We start from the raw sequence: 25,264 nt of genomic DNA, 5'->3' as shown, positions 1-25,264 counted from the left end.
CCATCTTGGCTCCGCACACCACCAGAAGAAAGAGAAAAGGTTAAAGCACAGGACTCCAGAATTATACCCCTACAGTTGGCATACAGAAAAGAAAGAAACGAACATCTAGTCTTCTAGCAGAAATCACCAGAACTGCGGAACGGAACCAGACATGCATCCACCCAGACAGACGCACCCCCGTGCGTGCAGTGCTGGGTGGCTCCTGGGGCAGCAGATACCGAAACAGATGAGCTAACCCAAGCACCTCCACATCTCCCAACAGGTGGCTGATGCTTTCCCCAGAGACTGGCTAAATTGTAGATGGGTTCTCTGTACCTCCAGGTCTTACTAAAGGGGAGTTAATTTTTTTAAAAATTTTTGTAGGGGCGCCTGGGTGGTTCAGTCGGTTAAGCGTCTGCCTTGGACTCAGGTCATGATCCCAGGGTCCTGGGATCGAGCCCCGCGTCGGGCTCCCTGCTCGGCGGGGAGCCTGCTTCTCCCTCTGCCTGCCGCTCCCCCCTGCTTGTGCTCACTCACCCTCTCTGTCAAATAAATAAAATCTTCTAAAAAAAATTGTTTTTGTATCTTGGTACAGAATGAAGTTGAACTACTTAGGAGATGCAAGTATCCAAGACACAAAGTTGCCTATTTTCATGATACTAAAAACAGCATCAAGAGACTAAAATGTATCTGAGCTCTAGTAAAATAAAATAATGTAACAGATCTACAAATGGTGCACCTTCACCTTCCGAGGTGGACAAAAATGCAAGTGGTCCTCAAAGCCGCAGCAGAACCACAACTGCTGCGGCAGCCGTTTCCCTTACAGCACATATGCTAACACAATGTAACCGAGAAGGATTTGTTTCGAAATCATAAAAAAAATGTCGAGCATGCAATGACCTGCTTAGCTCTGCACCCTTATGTCCTCCGAAGTTTTGTACTCACCCTTACCATTAGAGAAACTTTAACGAATATATCTGAGGTAAACCTTACAAAGGCACAGAAAATTGGTTTGAGGGCTATCACAACCCTGAAATGAGAGAAGACTTCTTCCATTTGGAGAGATCGGGATAAGAGATTCGGAGAGACTTGCTACACAGTTTTTAAATGGATATGAATCCAGGTCAACAGACTCCTGAAGTACATTCCTTTCTTGGGGCGGGGGAGGGGGGGGCAGGGACTGCAGAGCTCAGGGGTTAAATTTCTGTACTGACTAAAAATAAGGTAGATAGTTCACATGTGCCTTTATCAAAGTTACTTTGTTGCTAATTAGCTGAAAAGGAACTTTTCCTTTTCTAGTAATCTCTCTGCCACACATGATTTTAAAGACTAAAATACAGACCTTTCCTTTTACTTCCTACAGGTTAATATGTTTGGTCTTTTTAAAATGTGTTCAAGAATTCCCTCAGAACATTTTTTAGTACTTGGTTTCAAATGATCTGGCCAGGCTGGACAAAATGCTGTTCATCTGAACACAAAACAGCACACACAGTTCTTGTAGCTTTCATCCTGTCTTTTCTTCCTAGAATGACTAACAGAGGATTCAGCAACTGGCCCTAACTGACAGCCTATGGATAAAGAAAGGGAATTTCACCAAGGCTTCTGCATTCAAGGGAGCCAGAATAAAATCAGCAGTGCATTGTATCTGTTCGTTACAAGTAGTCCAAGCAATACTGAAAATAGAAAGAAAAAACAAATTTCTAAATGATTAGTATCCATCAGATGAATCTGTGAATGCATAAGTTCTACAGATACTATATGAATGTGTTTAATTCTAGGGGCACCTGGGTGGCTCAGTGGGTTGGGTGTCTGCCTTCAGCTCAGGTCATGATGGGGGAAGGGGGGAGGGGGGAAGGGGGGCAGGGCCTCGGATCCAGCTGCATTGGGCTCCCTGCTCTGCCGGAAGCCAGCTTCTTCCTCTCCCTCTGCCATTCACCCCCTCCACCCCCAACCACCACTGCTTGTGCTCTCTGGCTCTATCAAATAAATAAATAAAATCTTAAAAAAAATGAATGCATTTAATTCTAAGTAAGATAAGCTAAATAAATAAGGCTGCTAGGGACAAACTCTCACTAGTAAATTTCAAAATCTACTGTTAGAGACCTTGAGAGCGATGCCTACAAGTTTTTAAGCAGTTGTCCATCAATAGTTCTGAGTATGTGCAGAACTGATTAAATAAAAAAACTAGGTGGTATTATATAATCAAAACTTCAAACTGAAAAAGGAAAAAGTATTCTACAGTGACACCTACTGGTAAAGGGTAACATAGTAGCCTGACACTATTTGACAGATGTTTACATCCCTGTAGCACGTTAGAAGCTACAGGGAAAGACTTAATGATACTCAAAAGGGAAAAGCTAAACAAAAACATTACACATACCAGAGTCTGTAAACTACAAACTAAGCCCAAGAGGCCACCATGATCCTTCCTAACCAAAATTTTTCCAATCAATAAATCTGAACTAAGTTTCCCCTGGCCCCAACTGGCCATGCAAATGAAATTTTTATATGCAAGTTAAAGGCAAGATGTCCAATTTACTCATGTTTCTTTTATATTTTAAAGAGTAAAACTGAAGAGGTAAAACTGAGTTCTGTATGAAACTAGACATTTTATTGGTTTTCAGTTTAAGCTGAAGACTTAAATGAAAAGCGGCACTCGCTTTAAAATAGCCAGTATATAAATCCCCTAAGTTCTAAACATCATTTTTCAACAAAATGATCACCAAAATAAAGAGAAAGCCAGATAATCACTTGTTCCCTAAAATGAATGTTTCAAAGGACTGAGTCCTTCCCCCCCCATACTTTTATACAAAAATTCAATAAATATTGTTTAATGTGACCAATGACATCATCAACTTCAGACTCTCAATGCAAAACATCTCAAAACACTATTTGAGCCCATGTACTTCTTCTCAAACTGAGATTTTCAAATGTACTATTTCAAACATAATTTTAGTCAAATTTAATTGGTGATATAAAAAAAGCATACTTTTTTAATTAAATAACTTGGTGTAGTATGCCATAGACAGAACCAGAAAGGAAGAGATAATCTACAGAAGGAAAGAGATCATCTACTTCAACTCTAAAATTCCCATAAAATCTTACAAATTAGAGGACCTAAAATTCAAGTATTATGGTATCATGAATGAGTGATAGAAAACTTGAGTTCTAGTCTTGGATCTTCCATTAACTGGTTGGGTTTCCAAGACCTACACAACCTTCAATGAACTATACAACTTTTCTGGGCAATAATTTCCTCATCCATAAAATTAGAGGAGGGAACTGGATGGGCCCTAGGGTAATACCACTGCTAAAATTTCTTCAGCTTCTATGATTTCCCTAGCAGATGATAATGGTTTGGGAATCAATGTCTATACCTCAAAGACTCAATAAACATAGCCACAAAAAGGAGGTTGGCTTTATCTTCCAGGTATAACCTGCTATAAGCAAACAATATAAATAGAATCACACTTTCACAATGTGGTGTAACTGTTTAAGACTGAAAGAATCCCTGTTTCCATCCAGTGCATTCTACGTGGCACACAGTCAGAACTCAGTATTTACTATAAAAAATGGCTGCGGAAAAAAACTACTCATTATGTAACATGCAAGACTCCAATACCAACTCTTTAAAAATGTTTTGTGTTTTGCTTTTGTAACATAGTTATTTTTTTTACATACCATGTCTTTTAATGACAATCATGCAATCAAAGTGAATAATGCTTAAAAGGCTACAGATCCTTAAATATGGACAGGGGAAGCTCTAAAACATCTAAATATGAAAGTCAGAATACATTCAGGTCATAACATTTCCTAAATTTATTACCTGCCTGTTAAAACTGGTTCAGTTATTAAAGAACCAGTAGTGGTGGGAACACAATATACATTTCCCCTTTCCCCGTACTAATTTGAACCCAATAATAGTCCTTATACAGTGACTTCCTCAGATGCAATCAGGCCTCTTCTACCCATGAGTATAAAGAATAAAATGGAACAAAGATGTGCTTCACTTGTAAATAGCTACAGAAAACTTCTGACAACAGTTAACATTAACAAAACAATTAACAGTCTTGTTCATCAGCTTTCCCTGCTTGGCGTTTAGGACCTTCCCATTTAGAAATTTTTAAAAGGGTAGCCAAAGCTGCCGGAGACCGTTCATGTACTCTTCTGCCTGTTTAAGCAACTGACGGGCATTCAGGGACAGGCGACAAAGGTACACAAACTTTTACTTATGTCAAAGGTGAATTAATATGCTTTCTTTGAACTTCAAATTGTATGTATCTTTTTTCATTTACAATACAAATATTAGCTCTTAAAATGTAAATTTGTGCAATGAGTTTAATTACACTACGTTGCCCTTTAAATGAATTCATTCACTCAATAATCAAATATTTACTGAGCACCTATTAAGTCCAGGACTATTCTAGGAGTTGGCAATAGGAATGAACAAGGAGGGGGGTAAGACAGGAAGACAATACACAGGAAAATAAGATACTTTCATATGGTGATAAGTGCTTATTAAAAAAAGTTATTTGAAGTATGACTATAGTTATCTAATTTATTTCCTTTATATATATATAAATGATTACATGTAGACCTCAGTAAACAAAAAATCTAAATCATTTCAAAATGATCATTTCAAAAAGGAAAAATTACAGCTCACATTCACCACGTGTACTGCAGTTTCAATATCCTAAATGAGTCAAAAGAGGTATAAAACAAACTGAGAACCACTGAAATATGAGATGAAACAGATTTAAAACATCTGCACTGTTCTCTTTGCTGGGTAAGCACATGGAGGAAAAAGGTGAATATCCAACATGTTTTTTTAAAAAAGAGAAGACAGTGAAAAAATAGAGAAGTTCACCCACTATTCTATGATATTCTATGATACTTTCAAGGCGACTACAACGCATGTTAAGAAAGCTACCAAAAGCAAAAATATTTAAAATAATTTCCAAGAACATTCAAATCACTCCCGCCCCCCCGCACACACCCCCAACACACACACACACACAGAATATTATCCTTTGAGTTGCTCTTAAAAGCTACTGGTTTGGCAGGAACTTATTTTCTCCGACTTTGGCTCATTTCCAAACTCCCCAAAATATGCAAGGCAAAGGTAAACTGGTTCTCTTACTCCCTCCCATCTTTCTTTCCACGCAAAGCCAAGAAAGGATAGATCAATAACCTCCCTCCCGGCTGCGCCCTGCAGGTGAGGGCTCAGCCGGGAAGGGGCTCCCCGGCGCGACCACCCCAAGGCCGCGGACCCAGCTCCGCCCGGCCCCTGGGTCCGCCCGCCTGGCCCACCGACCGCGGCCTCCGCCCCGCGCCAAAAGGAGGAGCGACGCGGATGAAGGAGATGCACGGCGGGATCCGGGGAGATGGAACCGCAGCGCCAGCCGCCCGGGCCGGTCCCGGACCCCGGCCCCACACCCCCGCCTCGGCACGCCGCTGACCTCTCCGGGCCCCGGGGCTGCTGCCGCCGCCGCTGGTGCCCGAGCCCGGGCTGCCGCTGCCAGAGCCGCTGCTGCCGCCACCGCCGCTGCTACTGCTGCTGCTACTGCTGTTGCCGCCGCCGCCCTTGGCATTCTTGCGCGGGGCCATTGCGCGCACTCCTGGAACGGGCGAGGGGTGGGGGGCTCCCTCGGTGAGCCGGGACACCGGAGGCGCGGGGTCCGCTGACGGCGGCGGGCGCTGCGGCGGGTGCGGGCCGCTGCTCCTGCAGCAGCGCCTGTGTCTCGGCACCGCCCGCCGCGCCTCCCAGGACTTTCGCCCGCGTGCTGGCTGCGCGCGCCCAAGCCTCGCGTGCGCCGAACCTGTGACTGCCTCCCCTGGCGGGCGCGCGCGGCTCGCAGGCCGCCCCCTCCCCTCCGGTCACGCCCCTTCCCGCCCGAGCCCCGCCTCCTCCCCGCTCGCGGAAGGCTGAGTGACGGAGGGTAGAGCCAATCACAACGGCTTCTGTGAAGGGGCGGAACCCTGCCTGCTTCCCCACCCCCTGAAGACTTGGGGCTGCTCTGGGCGCGTCGCAGCCGCCTGTGAGCGCGAGCCGCCTTCGACTTTCCAGTGTGTCTCGGTCCTTTGGAACGTGGCAAACGTGGAAGCCAAGAGGGCTCTCGCGAGCGTTGGCGGACCCGGTACGCTCTGGATGGATGGGGCGGGGCGCGGAGGCGGGGCCGGCGGGCACGTGTGCAGCGTTCGCACCAAGCGCGGCCTCTCGGCCTTTCTCTGGGAATTTTGTTCATGTCCCGCTTCACCGTACTCATAGACTCCAAAGAATGCAGTCCCGCTTCTTGCGAAAGAGCTGTGTTTCTCGTCTGTATTCATATTAAAGCATTTCTGAAATGGTGATGTTAGGAGTAGTTCAATGCTTAAGCCATACGTTAATTGATCAGTTGGGTTTTAAAGCAGGACTTCATTTCGTTTGTGCCGTCAGTATTTTCAGAGAATCTTAGTTAAAAAGCGCGAGTGTAAATGTTAAACAAAAAGTTCATTTTCTTGCCCTGGATGGCACCCTCTATTTGAAATTTCTATTGAAATCTGCCGGGCTAATGCCTACAGTCATCTTTTCTAGCTGTCCCCAACCGTGGGTCCCCTCCTGTGCTGTCGAGCTGTCAGGGCCTGAACTGAAGGCCTCACGTGGTCTTAAAAATATCTGGGCCCATGGATGATCCAGACAGGAACTTGCGGTCAGGGACGTCACCATTATCTTTGTGTCGCCAATTGCCAGCACAAGTCCTGGTGCGTAACCCATAAGCAAGAAACGTTTGGTGATTTGATACATTTCTGGCAACTTCTTAAAACCTTCCCCCAGTTTTGACCATGTTTTGGAGACCCTGCTCCTGGAAGTGTCTCAAGAGGGCTGTGAACCAGAGAAAGCGTTGCAGTGTGGCATCTGGTTTCCTTCCTCTTCTCCAACCCCACTATCCCCTATTGGCAGGTCCCCGGGGTCCACCTGACTCTTCTGCTGTGAATGGCTGGATGCTGTTTGGGCACTGCCTAGTGATACAGAGAGGCCCATCGAGGGTCGTGTTGCATAGAGGAAAGAAGTCCTCTCTTCTTTTTGTGAAACAATGTCAGGTAGTTGTCCAGATATAACAGGGGCAGGGGAGCTTCACAGTTTTTACTGAAGCAGCTCTTTGTTTTTATCTTATCACATCTCTTTCTGCCTCTACACATCCTTTCTCCCATCCAAGCCACCTTACATTATTTCAATGGGGAGGTAGGGAGCTGGGCTAAGTGACAAATCTAAGTGAGAGTACTCAGTATAAAATGAGAGCCGAAGTGAGAAAAACAATGCTCTAGATATTTGAACTCTTAAATTCTCACAAAATCCTGAGTTTGTGTCCATTTTTTTAGGGATGAGGTCACTGAGGCCCAGAGAGGTTAAACAAAGTAACCCAGGTCATAGTAAGTAAGTAGTAAGTGATAGAGCAGGGATATGAACTCAGTCCATCTGGCTCCATACTTTATGGTCCAAATTTTCCTTTCAAGACAAGGCATGGTTTTGAGCAGAGATTGTCTCACCTGGCTCCCTCTTCTCTTAGCAGAGGTGTCCCTGAAGTCTCCTTGATCCTATCTTCAAAGATAGATCTAAAAGCTGATGGTGGATGCTTATCAAAATCCACCTCTTTGAGGAAGTCAAATCTTTGATAACTGACTCCAAAATGTCATGAACTGATGATGCTTTGCTCCCACATTCCCAGAAACCAAATCTGGTACTATTGACAAGGTCCATTGCTGTGTACTAAGGCAGTACCAGGCCAAAATAGAGGCTCTGTAAATACAGATCACAGGGAGTTAGAGGTTACCTGACTTCCTCCTTGTATCACAAGGTGAAAGCTACAATGACATTTATAGACTCAACAGTATAAAGTAAAATTTATAACAATATTTAAAACATCAGATATTGTCAGCCATATATACAGTTTAGTTTCAGGGACTAAATTCTCCAAAGTCAAGCATCAGTATTAAACATTTTATATTTGTTGATACTTCCTACTTTATGGGCATTAAAAACCACAAAGCTTGCCTTGGATCCATGAATTTCTTCACATAGATTCTTTTCTCAGGATTGGGCTGGGGGAGGTTAGGGAGTCAAAGTATCTTCGAAATTGAATAAAAGGTCAAATTTCCTCATTTCTGTTATTTCTGAATAAGCTATGAATGAACCCTGGGTGAAGCAATGTTAAAAGGACCATAAAGACAAGACTTAACTAGGACAATGTATTAAAATACTAATTTAATAGAGCTTTTGAACTAGGCCAAATGTGCCTTTCAGATATTTCCATAAACTTTCCATTGGCTTCACTGGGATTTGCAAGTGAGAACGTGAGGACAAGATTTGTCCTAGATTTTTTTTTCTTTTGTTGACCTTTCACAACCTCTAGTCAAATGCTTTCCAAATTAGGTATTTCTGGACTTAACTTATACCTATTAGAACACTGTTTTAAAGTTGAGTTTTAACCTGCTTCCTAGAAAGTGCCTCTCATTTATATGCAGTCCTCCTAATGTGAAATTTTATTATTGCAGACTAAAAATGAGTATTTCCTCATCTTTATTTACCATAGTAAATTCTGCCATAGTGGAAAAAAATGAATTTCAACTGGTCATGATTCAATTGTATGTTTTCATTTTATGTTACTGGAATTTGTTGCAACCAAGCCTATGCTGGTCAGTACAAGAGTACTTTTAAGGCATTCTCAAAGTGTCCTCTCATACTCAAAATGTCCTCAAAGCAATTATACTCATATTGGTTATATCTCAACAAGTAAATGAACTGTCATTTTCACCAAACAGCTTGACTTTATATTACTATAGAAAAAATAAGCCTGGCTAGTATCTACATTATAAATATATGGAGTGAATTTATAGGAGCAGAAATAATTTTAAACCTAGTCAAAAATAGATTTGAATTAGATATCTTGTGTTGTGGGGCACCTGGGTGGGTCAGTTGCTTAAGCATCCGACTCTTGATTTCGGCTCAAGTCGTGATCTTGGGGTCATGGGGTTGAGCCCTGTGTCCAGCTCTGCACTCAGCAGGAAGTCTGCCAGAGATTCTCTCTCTCTCACTCTCTCTCTCTCTCTCTGCCCCTTCCCCCTCAAATAAATCTTAAAAAAAAAAAGATACCTTGGGGCGCCTGGGTGGCTTAGTCAGTTAAACGTTTGCCTTCAGCTCAGGTTGTGATCCCAGGATCCTGGGATAGAGCCCCGCATCAGGCTCCCTGCTCAGCAAGGAGCCTGCTTCTCCCTCTCCTGCTCCCCCTGTTTTTACTCTCTCTCTCTGTTAAATAAATAAATAAAATCTTTAAAAATAATAATTAAATAAAATGTAAAAAAAGAAATCTTGTGTTGCAATATGGAAAAATAATCTGAAAACATATTACCTAAGCAATCTATCATTTCTTTTTTCATTTTGCTTCTTGATATTTTCTATCAGGACTGGTACTTCTTAGTTCCAAATTCCCTTCCTAATAAACAGCATTTATGTAATGGTTATTGCTAGGTCTTAAGTGTCCTAGTACAGGGAACTCATAAAATTAATTGATTCTTCTTAAGTCTCAAACTTAATGCCAGAAAGAACCTTAAAGCTGGAGAGAAAGTCAAAATAATTAGAGAGTAACAACTGCTTATAGGCATGGCAATTCTGCAGTATATAAAAGGAAATATTAATGTGATTTAGAAGTCCTTAGAAAGTATCAGAGAAATCAAGAAGAGAAAAAAAAATGTGGAGGAATCTCAAGGATTCAATTGTTTGCAAGATAATAATTTTACTTAAACTTTATTTGCCTCAAGGATCTAATGTGTGTGTGTATATATAACTAAAGTAATCATTTGTCCTTCATGAAAACTACCATTCTCTTCATGTGTAAACAGTTCCCCTAAGTCAAAAGAAAAGTATCCTGAAACCACTTTCTAGGATCCTCCAATTTTATCAAATCTAAATATGCAAAGCAGATATATTTGCCTTACAACAAATAACGTTATTACAATATGCGAAACTGAATCAATTAGCCAAACCAAATCCTTGGTAGTTGGTGAGAAATCATGCATACCCTACATCAAATTAGTATTGACTTGGGCCTTTTTACACTGTCATCATTCTGACTCAAAACTATTCTGCAATTTCATAAGCACATGACAGGCATCGCTGAGCTCGTACCAGAAAAAAAGAAAAAAGAAAAAAAATCCCTAAGAGACTCTGTCATAGAACTTGCTAGCATAGAAAATAAAGAGGGTCTCCTTGTATCATTGCAACAAGATTTTATTAACCTAAAGACCACTGCTAATATATTTGAAATTCTATAGTATGCTTTTAAGGAGTACAATATCCATTACACTTAAAATTTGTTCAGCCTTATATTGTAGCTATAAACTAATAGTCTTGAATATTTTGTAATTCTTCATGGAACTGCTACAATGCTGACTTCATCACTCGATGAACTCATTTCTCTGGGGCAGATCCCTTTGAGTTAGAGTCAGACACCAGTATCCTCGATGTTTACTAAAGCTGTTCCTCCCAGCTCCTGCAGCATATCAATCTAGTAAAACTTCATGGAAATCCCTTCCAATCATCTGTCTCACAAATTCTGATGCTATTTTCCCTGCTTCTTTATGGTATCCACATTGCACATAGTTTTTCCAGCTCCAACACAAAAGAAGAATTGAGGAATGCAGCTACCAAATGGTATCCTTAGAGAACCACTTGTGTAAAGACTCAAGTGCAGAAGTTTTGACCATTTAGACATAGTACAAGAGGGTTGTTTTTTTTTTAAGATTTTATTTTTTTTTTGACAGAGAGAGACACAGTGAGAGAGGGAACACAAGCAGGGGGAGTGGGAGAGGGAGAAGCAGGCTTCCTGCTGAGCAGGGAGCCTGATGCGGGGCTCGATCCCAGGACCCCGGGATCATGACCTGAGCCGAAGACAGACGCTTAACAACTGAGCCACCCAGGTGCCCCCACAAGAGGTTATTTTTATTTTTATTTTTATTTTTTATTTATTTATTTTTTTTAAGATTTTTTATTTATTTATTTGAGAGAGAGAGAATGAGAGAGAGCAAGCACATGAGAGGGGGGAGGGTCAGAGGGAGAAGCAGACTCCCTGCCGAGCAGGGAGCCCGATGCGGGACTCGATCCAGGGACTCCAGGATCATGACCTGAGCCGAAGGCAGTCGCTTAACCAACTGAGCCACCCAGGCGCCCCAAGAGGTTATTTTTAAAGAAAAATTCTCTTTCCCAAATTTGAGAGAATTGAAATCAAATGCGAACAGCTTGATATAGTGCTTAGGCTTGTATAAAAATAAACTAAGTCACAAACAATATTTAGGAACTGTGTGCAGAGTACAGAGCAGGGTGAGGACGGCTGACCCCTTGTCTGTGGATCCATCCTTCTGAATCAGGTAGTGTCTAGCACAGAGTAGGTATTACGTAAGTGTATTCACCTCAGACTCTTTGCACTTGCTGTTCCTCTGCCTGGGGAATGCTTTCGCTGGACAATCCAAAGGACCACAGGACTCTTGTTACCCTAATGGCTTAGCCCCAAGCCCCACCATACCTCTCAAGCTGAAATGTTCTTGGTGAGGACTCTATTTACCCTATGCATAGGTATGAAATAGCCATTTAAGTACTGGGAATCCGCTTGTATTTATAAGGCCAGGGCTATATTTGGTAGTAATGCAAAAAAAAATATAAAATCAATGTCTTTTTTGACAGAAGTGAAAATATTTTCAAGTAGTACAGAACCTAAAATTTTAGTTATTTTCTTAAAAATAGGTAAGGGCAGTCCACTCAGCAGTTATCCCATTATGCAGTTATGGGCAGCCATAAATAACTCAAGTGAGAAATTAAAAAGCAAGCACAGGAAGACATAGAACCATTGTATGAATCTATGCAGTAATCACTTAGGAAATGTGGTAGTCTGAGGTAGAGAACTATGTTTAATCAGTACCGATTTAAAACATGAAATCTGACCAATCATAAACAGACAAAATAACAACTCTCTGCAATTACAATGAGAGCCTCAAAATAATGATGTGACTTCCAAATCAGACCAGCATGAGACAGAGAAGAGAATCTATGAATAAAACTAGGTTGGAAAAAAAGGTTTATCCCATTAACTAGATTTGCCTGGGTCTTTTTTCTTTTTCTTTTCTTTCTTTCTTTCTTTTTTTTCCTTTTCTTTTCTTTCTTTCTTTTTTTTTTTTTTCAATTTCCGAGTTAGAAGACGTTGACTCTAACCCCAGAACTGTGCTCAATATTATTTATAGTTGTTTGGGCACGTGGGCTTACATGTTAAGAATTTGGTAAATTTCACGTCGGTTATTGTGTACTATCAGCTCAGATTTTCGTCTCATTCTGAAAAAAATAGTCAAGTCTAAAGTTAAAAGGATCACTTCAAGTATTAAACATATGTACCTGTTGGACTCAAATTCAAGTTCTCAGAAGGAGCAGATCTTATAAGCAGCAACACGCAACGAATTATGCTTGTTCAAGTCTAATTCCTGCTTGTGCGTGCAGTGTGACCCATAACTCAGGAAGCTAGAGAGGAGGGGTGACCGTGACCAAGCACTGCAGTGTGCCCCTCACTCCTTTATCGTCCGTTGCCTCAAAGCATCGGCGTCGTGGGAAGATGTGAGGGATACCTCTGCCCCTTCCTCTTCTGCTATTCTCTTATAACTTTTCCCCTCCCAAACTGCCCGCGATAGTAGCCCTATTTCATTCTGCTACACATACTGGGCACAAAGGAAAAGGGGAGCGCGCAGAGTGTGATGATCTGGGGTCCATTCCCCGTGGCCTTTTCTCACTGGCCTGCCAACAATGCAGACCTAGATACTTTCAGCCTGGGCTATGCTGTGGACTCAGAGCTAAAATGCTTTCCATGGCTGAGGCTTAGAAGGTGGGTGAGAAGGCCCGGTTTGCGGGGGAGAATCTTCTTCACCCATCCACAGAAAGCCCCCTTCTTCCCATCCCCACTCTTAGGACTCCTGGTGGAAATGCAAGCTGTGAGGGAAGAAGAATGGCAGATTCAGCATGACTCACAAAACCCTGGCCTGCTTCTGGCTCTGACCCAACACAGTAACAACTCTGCAAATAAATGAGGCACCCGGCCAGAGAGACTGGCCAAAACACTGTGTGCTATTGGGAGGGCAGGTGGGGAGAACTTACCAATAGTCAATTGTGTGCAAGACTGCAGGGGAAGCCTGATGGGCACAAACCATCTCTCGGCAGCCCACTGCTTTCCCCAAGACAAGCATGGCACTCATCGTGGAAGCCCTCCCCGCCGAGATGGGGCACCCCCTTCTTGGTTCTTCTAGCAGGAGTGGACCGGGTTGCTTGCAGTTCTTGCCATCAGCAGGCTATAATCATGTTAAGATAAGGAAAGAAATCCGTCTTACTCTTCGTGTTTCTCCTCTCAGCTCTCACCACTGGGTCCTACACAGAGTCGGCTGGCCCTTGGTCATGGGTGCCTGAGGGAACAACCCTTTGTGATACCTTCTCTGAAAGAGTCTCTGTTACCAGTCCCCAAGAGTCTCTGTTACCAGTCCCCAAGAGTCTCTGTTACCAGTCCCCAAGGCCATAATTCTGTGGCTGCTCTGAACACTCTCCAACTGTTTTCTGCATGGCCAAAGGTTGGAGCGATAACCAAGATGGAGAAATAGCATTTCCTCCGCCTTCTGCGGCATCAGACCCACGATGGTGACTGTGGATGGCTTCCCCTCGCTGCATTGGACCCTCCCCCGCCATCTGCTTACTTCCTGATCTCTGACTCATCTCCCTCAGAGAGCCCCAATATGGTTAGGACTGGAAAGTTTTCCAGCGGTCCATGCATTAGTCTGTGCATCTTTGGGGCACTGCCACTATCCAACCCTTTCTACCAGAGAGACAGGGAGCAGAGTGCAGAAGCACGGAGAGCCAGCTCGCTGCCACATCCCCGTCTCTCCCTTGGTTAGGAAGCTTGGTGTCCAAGGCCTCTCTCTCTCCTCCGCCTTCCTCTCGCCACACTCGCCTCGGGGCATCCAGCACATTCAGGGGAACTTTGTTGGCTGCCTGGTACCAGAGATTTCGGTCATTGTGTCCTCCTCATTTTGAAGTTGTTGCTTCCTTTCCTCAGATCCACACTCTATTTTCAGGTATATGTTAGGCCAGAAAATATTTGGACCTTTGCTAATAGGGTAACACATGCATTTTCTTTTCCAGTTTCCCCCTTTGCAGGTTTTGAGATTTTTGGCAGTGTTTCTCACATAGACATAACAATATTGTCTAAGCTTTAGTTTTTAGTCTCATGATCTTTTTCTTGAGAGCCAGCTGTGATGGGGGAACAATATATAGCATCTAAAGATCAGAATGGAGGAAGGTAAGGACAGAAGTGTAAAATGCTATTTTTTAAAAGCCTGTTTCTTATTCTTACATATGTCAGGAGTCAATTAATGTTTATCCTTAGATTATATTCTTGCTGATAAGATAACCCTCTATTTTTCAAAGTACTACTGAAATAACTTGGGCAAATGCCCACGTACCAAAAATTAAGGGAAATCTTATTTCACGTAATTCAACTAACATTTTCTGCTTTCGCACTTATAACTTCAATACTGTTGCCTTTTAAAAAATTTGTTCTTGATATTTACATGGTTATAAGCTTTTTCAGCAGCTTTTCTGCTGTCTTTCATAGATGTCAAGGTTCTGGACTGACAAACCCCAGCTTGGCTTTGATTCATTTGCTACAGCAGTTCACAGATCTCAGGGAAACATTTTACTGTACTTACTAGATAGTAACGCAAGAACAGCTACATGGAAGAGATGCATAGGTCAAGTTACGTGGGAAGGGGTGCAGAGCTTCCATGCTCTCTGACTACCCCAATCTACCCACATCTCTATGTGTTCACCATGGAAGCTCTAGACCTCATTCTTTTGGGGTTTTTAGAGGTTTCATTACATAGGTATGATTGACCAAAGCATTGGCTATTGGTGATTGATTCAACCTCCATTCCTGCTCCTCTCCCCAGGGGTCAGGGGTGGAACTGACCTCTAATCATATGATTGACTCCACTGGCAACCAGCCCCTGTGTTTAGGTACTTTCCAAAAGTCACCTCGCTAACGTACCAAGAGAGACACCTTTATCACTCTCATCCTTAGGAAATTCCAAGGATTTTGTGAGCCGTGAGCCAGGAACTTTGGATGGAGACCAAATACATATGAGAAATATATTCTTGTCACCTGACTGACCAAATACATATTTTTTCTTATAAATCACAATATCACAATATGAGTTAAGGCTGTTCCGGGTTACAAATGAGATTTGCTCCCAGTCTCTTATTCTTAAATAATCTCCTCTACCCTAGCCATTTCCAAGGACACTGAATATATGTATTAATCTGTAATCATAGAACATTACCAGTTCTATTCAAATTTTAATGCGCACCCACCAAATTTTCACTGTGCGAAATGACTCATTTTCTGTATGCTTTACCGCTGAGGTTGTATAATTAAGACAACACTAAATCATCCCAATTAAATGTTGGAAACTTAGCATAAACTAGGCAGGTGTGTGCAAGACCCTTCCATATTCTAACTTCAGAAACACAGGGATATACCTATACCCTGATTGGGGTCAAAAATTTAGGGCTCTTAAGTGCACTTGGGTGACAGGGGGAAACAGCATTTAACTAGTAGTGCCATGAATCAAATTCTGCCTCTAAGTAGTTGTGCTGTGTAACCCCAAGAAATTCACTTGGCCTCTCCAGGATCTGCTATCTCATACATAAATGGTGGGCTGTCATTATGGAGCCCATCGGCCTTCATAATCTAATGAAAGCTATGGAATATCATGAGAAATACTCTCATAGCCAAAAAGTTTGCTAGTCAATTTTAGGGATTCATGCATCTAAGATTAAGAATGTCTGCTCCAGAAGATAAAGTTCCTTCTTCCTCTTGCATTCTATGATGTTAAGTCTTAGCTGAACTAAGACTTAACATCATATATGAATATATCTGAGGTAAACACAAAGGCATCGAAAACTGGGCATGATCAAATCAATGGGCATGATTCCTTACATTTTCTTAGTCTATTCACAGGGTTGTTGGCTGAGAATGAGGGATGGCAAATGGGTTATATAGCTGTCTTGTATCCATGGCAACTTTGAATACTATCAACCAGTCTGCGAAAAGAGTGCTTAAGATATCTACATAAGATGAAAATGTGGTTGACAATGGAATGATCCTATTACTGGTTCAGTGAATTTAATTAGCTTGACTGCCCTTTGCACTATATGAAATCTTTCTGGAGCCTACATTGAAAGAATTGATAAGAAAGTCCTTTGAAAACTAGAAAGAGCTCTACAAATGTAAACACTATTTCCTTCTTCATTTTTATGACAGAGTTATACTATAAAGAGCAAAAAAATTAAATGGCAATATGCTTACATCCCCAATTTTGACCAAACTCATTAGCTAACCTGCTGGATCTATGGTAGAACAATCTGCTATAGCTAAAAGCTTGTCAACCTAAATAAAGAGGTAAACTGAGGCAAGCTCAAATGACCAGAAATTGAGTTTATTTGGGAATAGCAGAGGAACAGCAATTCCATGAATGCGTGATGTTGGAAGCTACAGGTGAGTCTGTTGAGGGTCTAGGGCAGGCTATATTTAGAGGCAAGGAGTGCAAAGAGGGGGGCGTCCAGCCAGAGTCCAAGCAGTGAGTTCAATGACTTGAGGATGGGAAAAGATTCTTGGCGGTTGTTCATTGGTCAGGAGATAAGTCTTGGTCTTCAGTACATCAGACATTTATGAGAAATCCGTCTCTCAGTTCATAAGTTCCATTCTTCTAAGAGGTACATGCATGAGATTCTCCATTTCATATCCTCAGGTTTCACTTCAGATTGAAATCCTTTTACAAGTTACCAGGCATTTTTGAAGAAATATAAAATTGGTAACCATATGACTTGTCTACCTTTCCCCTGCCTTACTCTCAACTTTCCTTCCTTAAACATTTCTGAACTGCTTGGCATGTCAGATGCTGCCCCATGAGCTACAGTACAAGGCAGGTGTCATTTGATTCCATAGTGCCTGAGTTAGCCTCTGTATTTGCTGTCAGAAGGTCTCACCTGGGCAGTTTCATTTAGTTCAACCTATAAGTACACTGTGTAGCCCACTCTACAAACACTGACCAAGTGCCTACTTCCTGCCAACTACTGAATCAAATGCATGTGGACTTTGTCTTCTTCAAGCAGTTCAGGTTGTTTTGGAGGGAGACTAGCATGAAAACTAACAGTCATGACAAGATACAGCTACAGTGAGCTACCTTCTCCTGCCTGCAAAGTGGTGGGCAGGGAGCAGGGAGGGCCGGAGAAGTCAGCTACACCGTGTGCACGAGTACCACACAGGAGTCAGTGGACTCCAGGGCTGTGAGTTTTCAAGCCCATGTTGTTCAACCTCTTCATTTTACAAATGAGAAAACTGAATCTCAAAGAGGGAGAGCGGCTTGTAAAAGGTTGAACAATCAGTTAATGCAGAACTAGAATTCAAGTTGCCTTCCAGCATGCTTTCTCAGCAAGGGCAATGTTGCCCCCATTGGGGTGAAAACTGGTTCTTGGAGGCCAAAATGTTTTAGATATTGTAAGGGTTCAGGGAATTCAAAGAAATGGTAGCCACTGCTGTTGGCCAACTGAGTTCCTCACAGTAGGATCTCTTGAAGGACAATCTGTGTGGTACATCTTCATGACCACCACAGGCATTTAATTCTGGGCCATTTTCAATCATGTCACGAGTTAGGTGTCATTATCCCTACTTAAAGACCCAGAAACATGCTCAGAAAGGCTAAGCAACTTTCCAGAAGTCACACAGTTGCTCAGTGGCTGAGATGGGACTTGCAACAAGGTCTTTCTGTTTATTTCAAACATGTCCTCTCTAGGATATCTAAAACCTTATTGAGGTTCTTAATAAATTCTTAAAAGTAGGCAGGGGAAGTTCTTCATTACCATAGGGCAGAAGGGGAAGAGTCTCCGACTGCACAACTTCAATAGCATATAGGATATAAAACAAATTAGCAGAAACTGAATGTGATGAATTCAGACAGTAGATCACTGACATTCTTGGATTTAAAATTCATGGTTTTAATCATTTGTGAGACTCCCTGGTTCATAACTTGAAAGAATTTCAAATTTTACTGATTCATACAGCTGAATAGTTCAGGGATGGGCATGTTGATGTTCCTGAATGATCTACTTAGGCAGTGAGAGATGCTCATAGCTCATTTAGCAATCCTGCCTTGACTTCGCTTTCTTATGCTGAGTCATTGTCCCTTTTTGGAAACACTCTTAAGGTGAAATCAATTCTATTTCTTTTTGAAAAGTGTCCAAAAAGGAAACTAACCGCTAATGTTGATGATGGAAGTGAAATGCCTGAAATAATTTTTAGCGAAAAATGAAAAGGTTTGGATAAACTAGAGTGAGCTGTCAAATTTATCTGTGGAAGAGCCACACCCTAGATGGGCGCATTAGGTGGTCCCACAGAATAACAAGAAAAAGACATTTGTGACCCCATTTCAAGAGAGTGCTTTGGCCTCAGCCATAATTGTTCTCAAGCAAGGGAGAGATTTTCAAGGGACTGAAAAAGAAAGTGGCCACTTTACTGTATTTTATGGGAACTATTAAAGCTTACGGTGGTATTTATGAGTTTGGGGGACTCCTGAAGGTCATACACCTGTCTTAAAAAATGTTGAGTTCAATCATCTACAATAGTGGAGTTACCTGAATTCTCTCCAGAGACCTGCTCTTCCCTCAATGTTCCCCATTTCATGGTGCCACCATTTACCTAATTGCTCAGCTTCAAAAACTCATCATCTCCCTTGACCCTTCTGTTTTGCTCACATCATGTATTTAATTCCCTATCAAAATGTTTTGACTTTAAATTGAAAATACATTTTATAGCACATTTCTTTTTGTCACTTCTACCACAATTACTCATTCCCACTCATTCCCACCCTTTCCTGGAAAAGCCTCAGACATGATCCAGTTTATACCTGTGACCCCTATAGAATGTCCTTCCTTCAGCATCCGGGGTGATTGCTGGAAAAGATAAGCCAGATCTAAGCAAAGAGCAAAAATCCTTGGTAACTTTCTACCTGACTTAGAATAAATCCAATATCCTGTTCATGGCCTCTAAAGCTACACATGATCTGGTCCCTGGCTTCCGCCCAGACTTCATCTCCCCACCCCCTGCTCACTCACTCTTATTCAGCTATGATAGCTTTTTGTCTTTTTGAATGTGACAAACATGATCCTACTTCAGGGCCTTTGCACTGGCCTGAGACTCTTATTTTTCTACATTTCCATAACACCTTTCTCCTCTCTTCCTTAGGTCTCCACTCAGAGGTCACCACCACAGAGAGGCCTTCCCTGCCACATCTATGACCCGTCATCCTGCCAGTCTCTACTTTCTTATTCAGCTGTACTTTTCTCCATGGCATGTATCATGGCATGTGGTGTGACATTCTATATGTGTATATCTTTCTACTTATATATTTATTCATTATCTATCTCCCAAATGGGAATGTGAGCTCCATGAGAGCAGAGAATTTCAGAATTTTGTTCACTGCTGTCTCACCAACACTGAAAACAATGTGTGGCATATAGTGGATCATCAGTAAATACTTATGGAGTACATAAGTGAATATGTGGACAATGTGTGTCCTGTCTTAAATTAGTCATTTAAGGTTAAGAAGACACAAGAAAGGAGGTGGAAGGTCTGTGCAAGACCATGGAGGGCTTGGTTAGAGGTACCAGTCCTGTTTCTTCCCCCCGGGTTAACCCGAGGTTCCCCGGCCCCCCAAGGTACAAGAAATGGCATGGTGTGCATCAGACCACCTCCAACAACACACTGCTATACATCCTGATGGGGTGCCTGAGGCAGACGAATGGAAAGAAGGTGTGGGGAGAACTGAGCTGTGTTACAAAGCAGGGTCAGAGTAGATATCACATCCTATCAATAAACTGAAGAAGTAAGGTTGTTGAGACTGATGGGTGGAATTTGCATATTTCTCTGAATAACTTTTGCATTGTGTTATACAAGCAAGTCAATTTTATTCTTCCCTTTCTATTATAGTTTCTATCACTTTCAAGATGAAGGTAGAATATTTACGTTGCCAGTGTTTATTTAAAATAAACCTTTTCCTGAGATAAACGTTAACCCATTAGAAGCATACTCTGTCTCCATGTTAGGAATGACTACTGTCTATCTGTAATTTTGCAAATAGAAACTATGGACAGTTGAAGAAAAAAATTCATTGTTTAAAGGGTAATCGTTTAGCAAAAACACTATGTCAAATTCAGGATGAGCTTAAAATACAGTAATAACTTTTCATTCAATATGAACTAATCATTTGATAAATTAATTTTGCTTTTAGAAATTGGATCCAACATGAACTATTTTTTCAGTTAACTTCATTTAATTTTCTCAATTTTCTTTTACAGTTAAGTGGGTTATGATTCCCTATGCCAGTCAGATAATACTTTTTAAAATCTCTTCATTTCTATCACCAAAATATAAATGTAGGTATAGTGCAATGAGTCATGTAGAAGTTGTATTGAGTAATAGTTTCTACTTATTTGCTTTGAATGTGAGAAATCTTTGTACAGAGACTATCTTCGATTTTTAAACATATTTAGTTTAGCACTCTGGGTCCAATAATGTTCCAGTTAATGTCAGGTGATTGTTAATATTAAAAAAGATACTCTGTCTTTCTGGGCTACCCTTTTCTTCATCTTTGGCTAAAGAGAGTAGGCCTGATGGGTTAATATGATGATTAAGAGAAGTTATAGTCAGAGTAAAAAAAAAAAAAAGTCAATCTGCTATAGATTAAAAATACAATCGATTTCTTCTTTTCAAATCGTGTTGGCTGGGAGACTTCCTTTTCCAGAGAGATGGAATAGGCATTTACCTAAACGAGTTGAAAATTTATGTATACACACACACAAAAAACTGCACAGGAATGTTTATAGAAGCTTTATTCATAATTACCAAAACTTGGAAGCAATCAAGATGTCCTTCAACAGTGAATGGATAAACTGTGACACATCCATACAACGGAATAGTATTCAGTCTTAAAAAGAAATGAGCTACAAAAGGCACACAAAGAACTGTGGGAAACTTTAATGCATATTGCTAAGTAGAGGAAGCCAATCTGAAAAGGCTCCATATTGTATGATTCCAACTATATGACAATTTGTAATACGCAAAATTGCAGAGACAGTTCAGAGACAGTAAAAATTGGTGGTTACCAAGGATTTGCAGGGGAGAGAGGGAAGATTGAATAAGTAGAGCACCAGGGATTTTTAAGGCAGAGAAACTGTTCTATGTAACACTGCAATGGCAAATACATGACATTATCCATTTGTCCAAACCCACAGAATATACAATACATAGAGTGAGCCCTAACGTAAATGATGGACTTTGTTAATAATAGTGCATCAATATTGGTTCATCAATTGTAACAAATGTTTCGCACTAGTACAAGATGCTAATAATAGGGAAGGGGGAGGGAAGGAGAGGGAAAGTATATGGAAACTCTCTACTTGCTGCTCAGTTTTTCTGTAAACCTAAAATCTCTAAATAATAAGGTCTATTTATTCGTTTTAAAGTTAGAAAAAAAATGCCACAGTGATGAGCTGTCTATAATAAATCCAGTTCAGCTGTAACTCTATAGATTGGCTGAAAGTAAAAGAATGAGGAAAGATTTATCATGCAAACATTAGTCAGAAAAAAATCAGGGAAGCTAAGCTTCCGAGCAAAGAAAAGCACCAGATACAGAGGGGAACATACCGGTAAAAAGATCAACCTGCTAGGAAGACCTAGCAATCGCACTCCTGGGCATTTATCCCAGAGAAATGAAAACTGATAGAATAGTTCTGTATCTCAGCTGCAGTGATGGTTACATGAATCTACACACGTGACAAAAGCGGCATAGAGCCCTCACACACCTTGTACCAGTGCCCGTTTCCCGTCATGACACAAGGCGCTGCCATGGGGAGAAACTGAGTGAAGGGTACCTCTCCCTATGATCGTTGCAATTTCTCTTTCTTTTTTTTTTTTTTTTAAGATTTTACTTATTTATTTCAGACGGAGAGAGAGAGGGTGGGGAGGGAGAGGGAGAAGCAGGCTTCCCGCTGAGCGGGGAGCCCGATCCCAGGGTCCTGGGATCATGACCTGAGCCGAAGGCAGACGCTTCACCTACTGAGCCACCCAGGCGCCCCTATCCTTATAATTTCTTATAAGTCAGTTACTATCTCAAAGGCAAAGCTGGGGGGTTGGGGGGGGGAGGATGATAGGAGTTGAGAAAGTGATTTTTGAAAGTATAGTTTATGTCCTCTGAGGGGATTTTGCCTTTGGTAGCCACGCCAGCCGCTGTGTCATGATCCCACATGAACCTCCTCAAAGAGGTTCCTGTGAGCTCGGCCCGCTGTTGCTCCAGGCTTTGCGGGACACCTCAGTACGGAGCTCGCCACCTGCGGCTCTACGCGCCCCGCCTGCGGCTCTACGCGCCCCACCTGCATCTCTACGCGCCCCACTTGCGGCTCTACGCTCCCCACCTGCGTCTCTACGCGCCCCACCTGCATCTCTACGCGCCCCACCTGCGGCTCTACGCGCCCCACCTGCGGCTCTACGCTCACCACTGAACATTTTCAATTAGCCGTTGACAAGTTATTGCCGGTGTGACTTTGCCATCGAAGGTGTTTCTTTTATTTTGCCTTTTTGAAGTGCCTCAGAGGTGTGACTTGCCCTTTACTTAATTATTTTTTCAAAGGAGCTTAGGCATCTCTTTTCCTCATTTTCAGTTGATTTGTTTAGTGAAATTTCCCAAAGGAGAGACAAAAAGGCAGACACCGAGAAGAGGTGTATCAGGGCTCTACCCGTGGGTGGTGAGCTGGGAAAGGAACGACCAGGTATTCAAGATGGCTGGGGCACCGAAGGTGACAGGCATGTTAACAGCCAAGAGTATGTCTTGAGGGGCGCCTGCGTGGCTCAGTCAGTTGAGCGTCTGACCCTTGGTTTCAGCTCAGGTCAGGATCTCAGGATCCTGGGGTCGGGCTCTGCACTCAGTACAGTGTTCGCTTGTCCCTCTCCCTCCCCCTCTACTTCCCCCCACCCCCACCCTCCACGTGCTCTCTCTCAAATAAATAAATTAAATCTTAAAAAAAAGTCTTGATATTCATGGAACAAAGGAGAAAGGCTCCAAAAATTCCATTTTGATTTAACTGACTTGATTATATGGAATACTGACTGCTTGTAAAAATCACCTTGGGAGCTTTAAAAAATAGAAATGCCCAGGTAAATTGGAATTTCCAGTTTAAAAGATATCAAAGATACATGAATACACCTGTGTATATGTGTATATCCAATTTCACATATGCCAGTGGTATAGATAGGATGTTAATAAGTGCCATGGAAGGAAGTAAACTTGAAAGGGGATTAGGAAATGGATGTGTGTGCTTCTTGGACAGGTTGCAAGTTAAAACTCGGTAGTCAGAGAAGGCCTTCTCTGCCTGCTCTATTCTTTTTCTCCTTCGTGAAGTTCTTTCAACGTAATACATAACCCTTGGAAAAGGAAGTCTTGTAATATATCAATGTCAACCTGCATTTATTAAGTCAACATTATGAACATAAGGAACTTGTCTTGAGAGTAAATATTTACAAATTGAAATAACTAAGCCTGATTGCTATCTCATGGTTTAAAATGAGCCGGAAAGAAAGTGACTCATTGGAATTACTATTTGCATCAGGAACTGTATACTAATACATGACAATATGTTCCATGGTTCAGAATATTACTTCCTTTCAAGACTCAGATATCCTGAAAGAGCGAAGTTCATTTGGGTTAAACCATTTTCTTTTAAAATATAAAATGGATTGCCTTTTAAGATCATAGAAATACTATTTGTTGTACAACATTCAGAAAGTAGAAATCTATATCAATTATTACAGAAAAAGCAAACAAACTAAATGTGCCAGTTGAAAAGCAAATATTGACAGATATGTGCTGTTTGCGAAAGATATAACATATTGGATGCAAAGGTTAAAGGTAAAAGTATATTAAAAACATGTCAGAAAGATACTGACTAAAAAAGAGTTGGCGTACTCATATTCACAGAGATTTTAAGACAAAGAGATGAAGAATGTAACAGCATATGGAGAAAAGTTTCAAGTCATTAAACACCTAGTAAGACCTTCAGAGTATGTGAACTCACAACTGACCTGCAACAGTAGGAAACAATGAAGAAGAATTCAGTGTTAGAAGGGGAGGCTTCAACTCATCTCTCCTAAGGATTGAAGGCTAAGGACACAAAAATTAGCAAGTAAATAGAAGATGGAAACACCAAGAACCGGAGGTTTGATCTAGTGGACCTTTAGTTAGGAGTTCTGCTTCTAACAAGTCTTGAATACATGTATTTTCCCAGCAAACATAAAACATTTATAAAAGTTGATCATAGGGGCACCTGGGTGGCTCAGTCATTAAGCGTCTGCCTTCGGCTTGGGTTGTGATCCCAGGGTCCTGCGATAGAGCCCCATATCGGGCTACCAGCTCCGCGGGAAGCCTGCTTTTCCCAATCCCACTCCCCCTGCTTGTGTTTCCTCTCTCACTGTCAAATAAATAAATAAAATCTTTAAAATAAAAAAAAAGTTGATCATATACTAAGCATAAAAGAAGTCTTGAATATTTCAATATAGACCTACTATATTGACTATGACCTTTGACCACAGTGCAAATAAGGCAGAAGTTAATAACAAAAAAGATAAATTAAAAATTCCCAAATATTTGGGAAAAAATAACACCATTGAATAACAAATGAGTTACAAAGGGAACCATAATGAAAAATTTAGAATACCTAGAATCACCTGATAAAATCTATGAATTATGAATTGTTATTGTTTTTTAAGAACAGTATAATGGTTAATTTTATGTATCAGTTTAGCTGGGCTCAAGGATATCTGCAAAGCTGATAAAATATTATTTCTGGGTATGTCTGAGAGAGGATGTTTCCAGAAGAGATTAGCATTTGAATCAGTAGACTGAATAAAGAGATCCACCCCCACCAATGTGAGTGGCCATCATTTAATCTTGTGAGGGCCTGAATAGAACAAAAGTGCAGAAAGGACAAATTTTCTCCCTCGTCTTGAACTGAGACATCCATTTTCTTTTGCCCTTAGACATCAGAGCTCCTGGTTTTTGGGCCTTCGGACTCTAGGACTTACACCAATGTCTCCCTGTCCCCACCTTACTGCCCGCACCCACC

The 25,264-nt window shown here is 41.6% G+C and overlaps 1 protein-coding gene and 1 long non-coding RNA gene across 4 annotated transcripts in view; one reads left to right on the top strand and one right to left on the bottom strand.

The window, feature by feature from the left end:
- Window positions 1-5,802, bottom strand: part of ASPH (aspartate beta-hydroxylase) — a 213,776-nt gene extending 207,974 nt beyond the window's left edge. The window contains exon 1 of one of the 3 annotated variants that reach the window (XM_078072343.1): window positions 5,439-5,802. In XM_078072343.1, coding sequence (XP_077928469.1) covers window positions 5,439-5,586 — 148 coding nt within the window. In that variant the 5' untranslated portion in view covers window positions 5,587-5,802. The remainder of the gene's footprint in view (window positions 1-5,438) is intronic. The other 2 variants (XM_036082466.2, XM_036082473.2) reach the window with 2 other exon arrangements.
- Window positions 5,803-5,942: 140 nt separating this feature from the next.
- LOC118529599 (uncharacterized) lies at window positions 5,943-19,658 on the top strand. Its single transcript, XR_004914219.2, has 2 exons — window positions 5,943-6,116; window positions 19,335-19,658. It is a non-coding gene; the product is annotated as an uncharacterized LOC118529599 (long non-coding RNA).
- Window positions 19,659-25,264: the final 5,606 nt, after the last annotated feature.

This window comes from Halichoerus grypus, chromosome 5 (genome assembly GCF_964656455.1).
Source record: "Halichoerus grypus chromosome 5, mHalGry1.hap1.1, whole genome shotgun sequence".
Lineage (NCBI taxonomy): Eukaryota > Metazoa > Chordata > Mammalia > Carnivora > Phocidae > Halichoerus > Halichoerus grypus.
The sequence above is the reverse complement of the archived record's forward strand: the minus strand, read 5'-3'. Positions and strand labels throughout refer to the sequence as shown.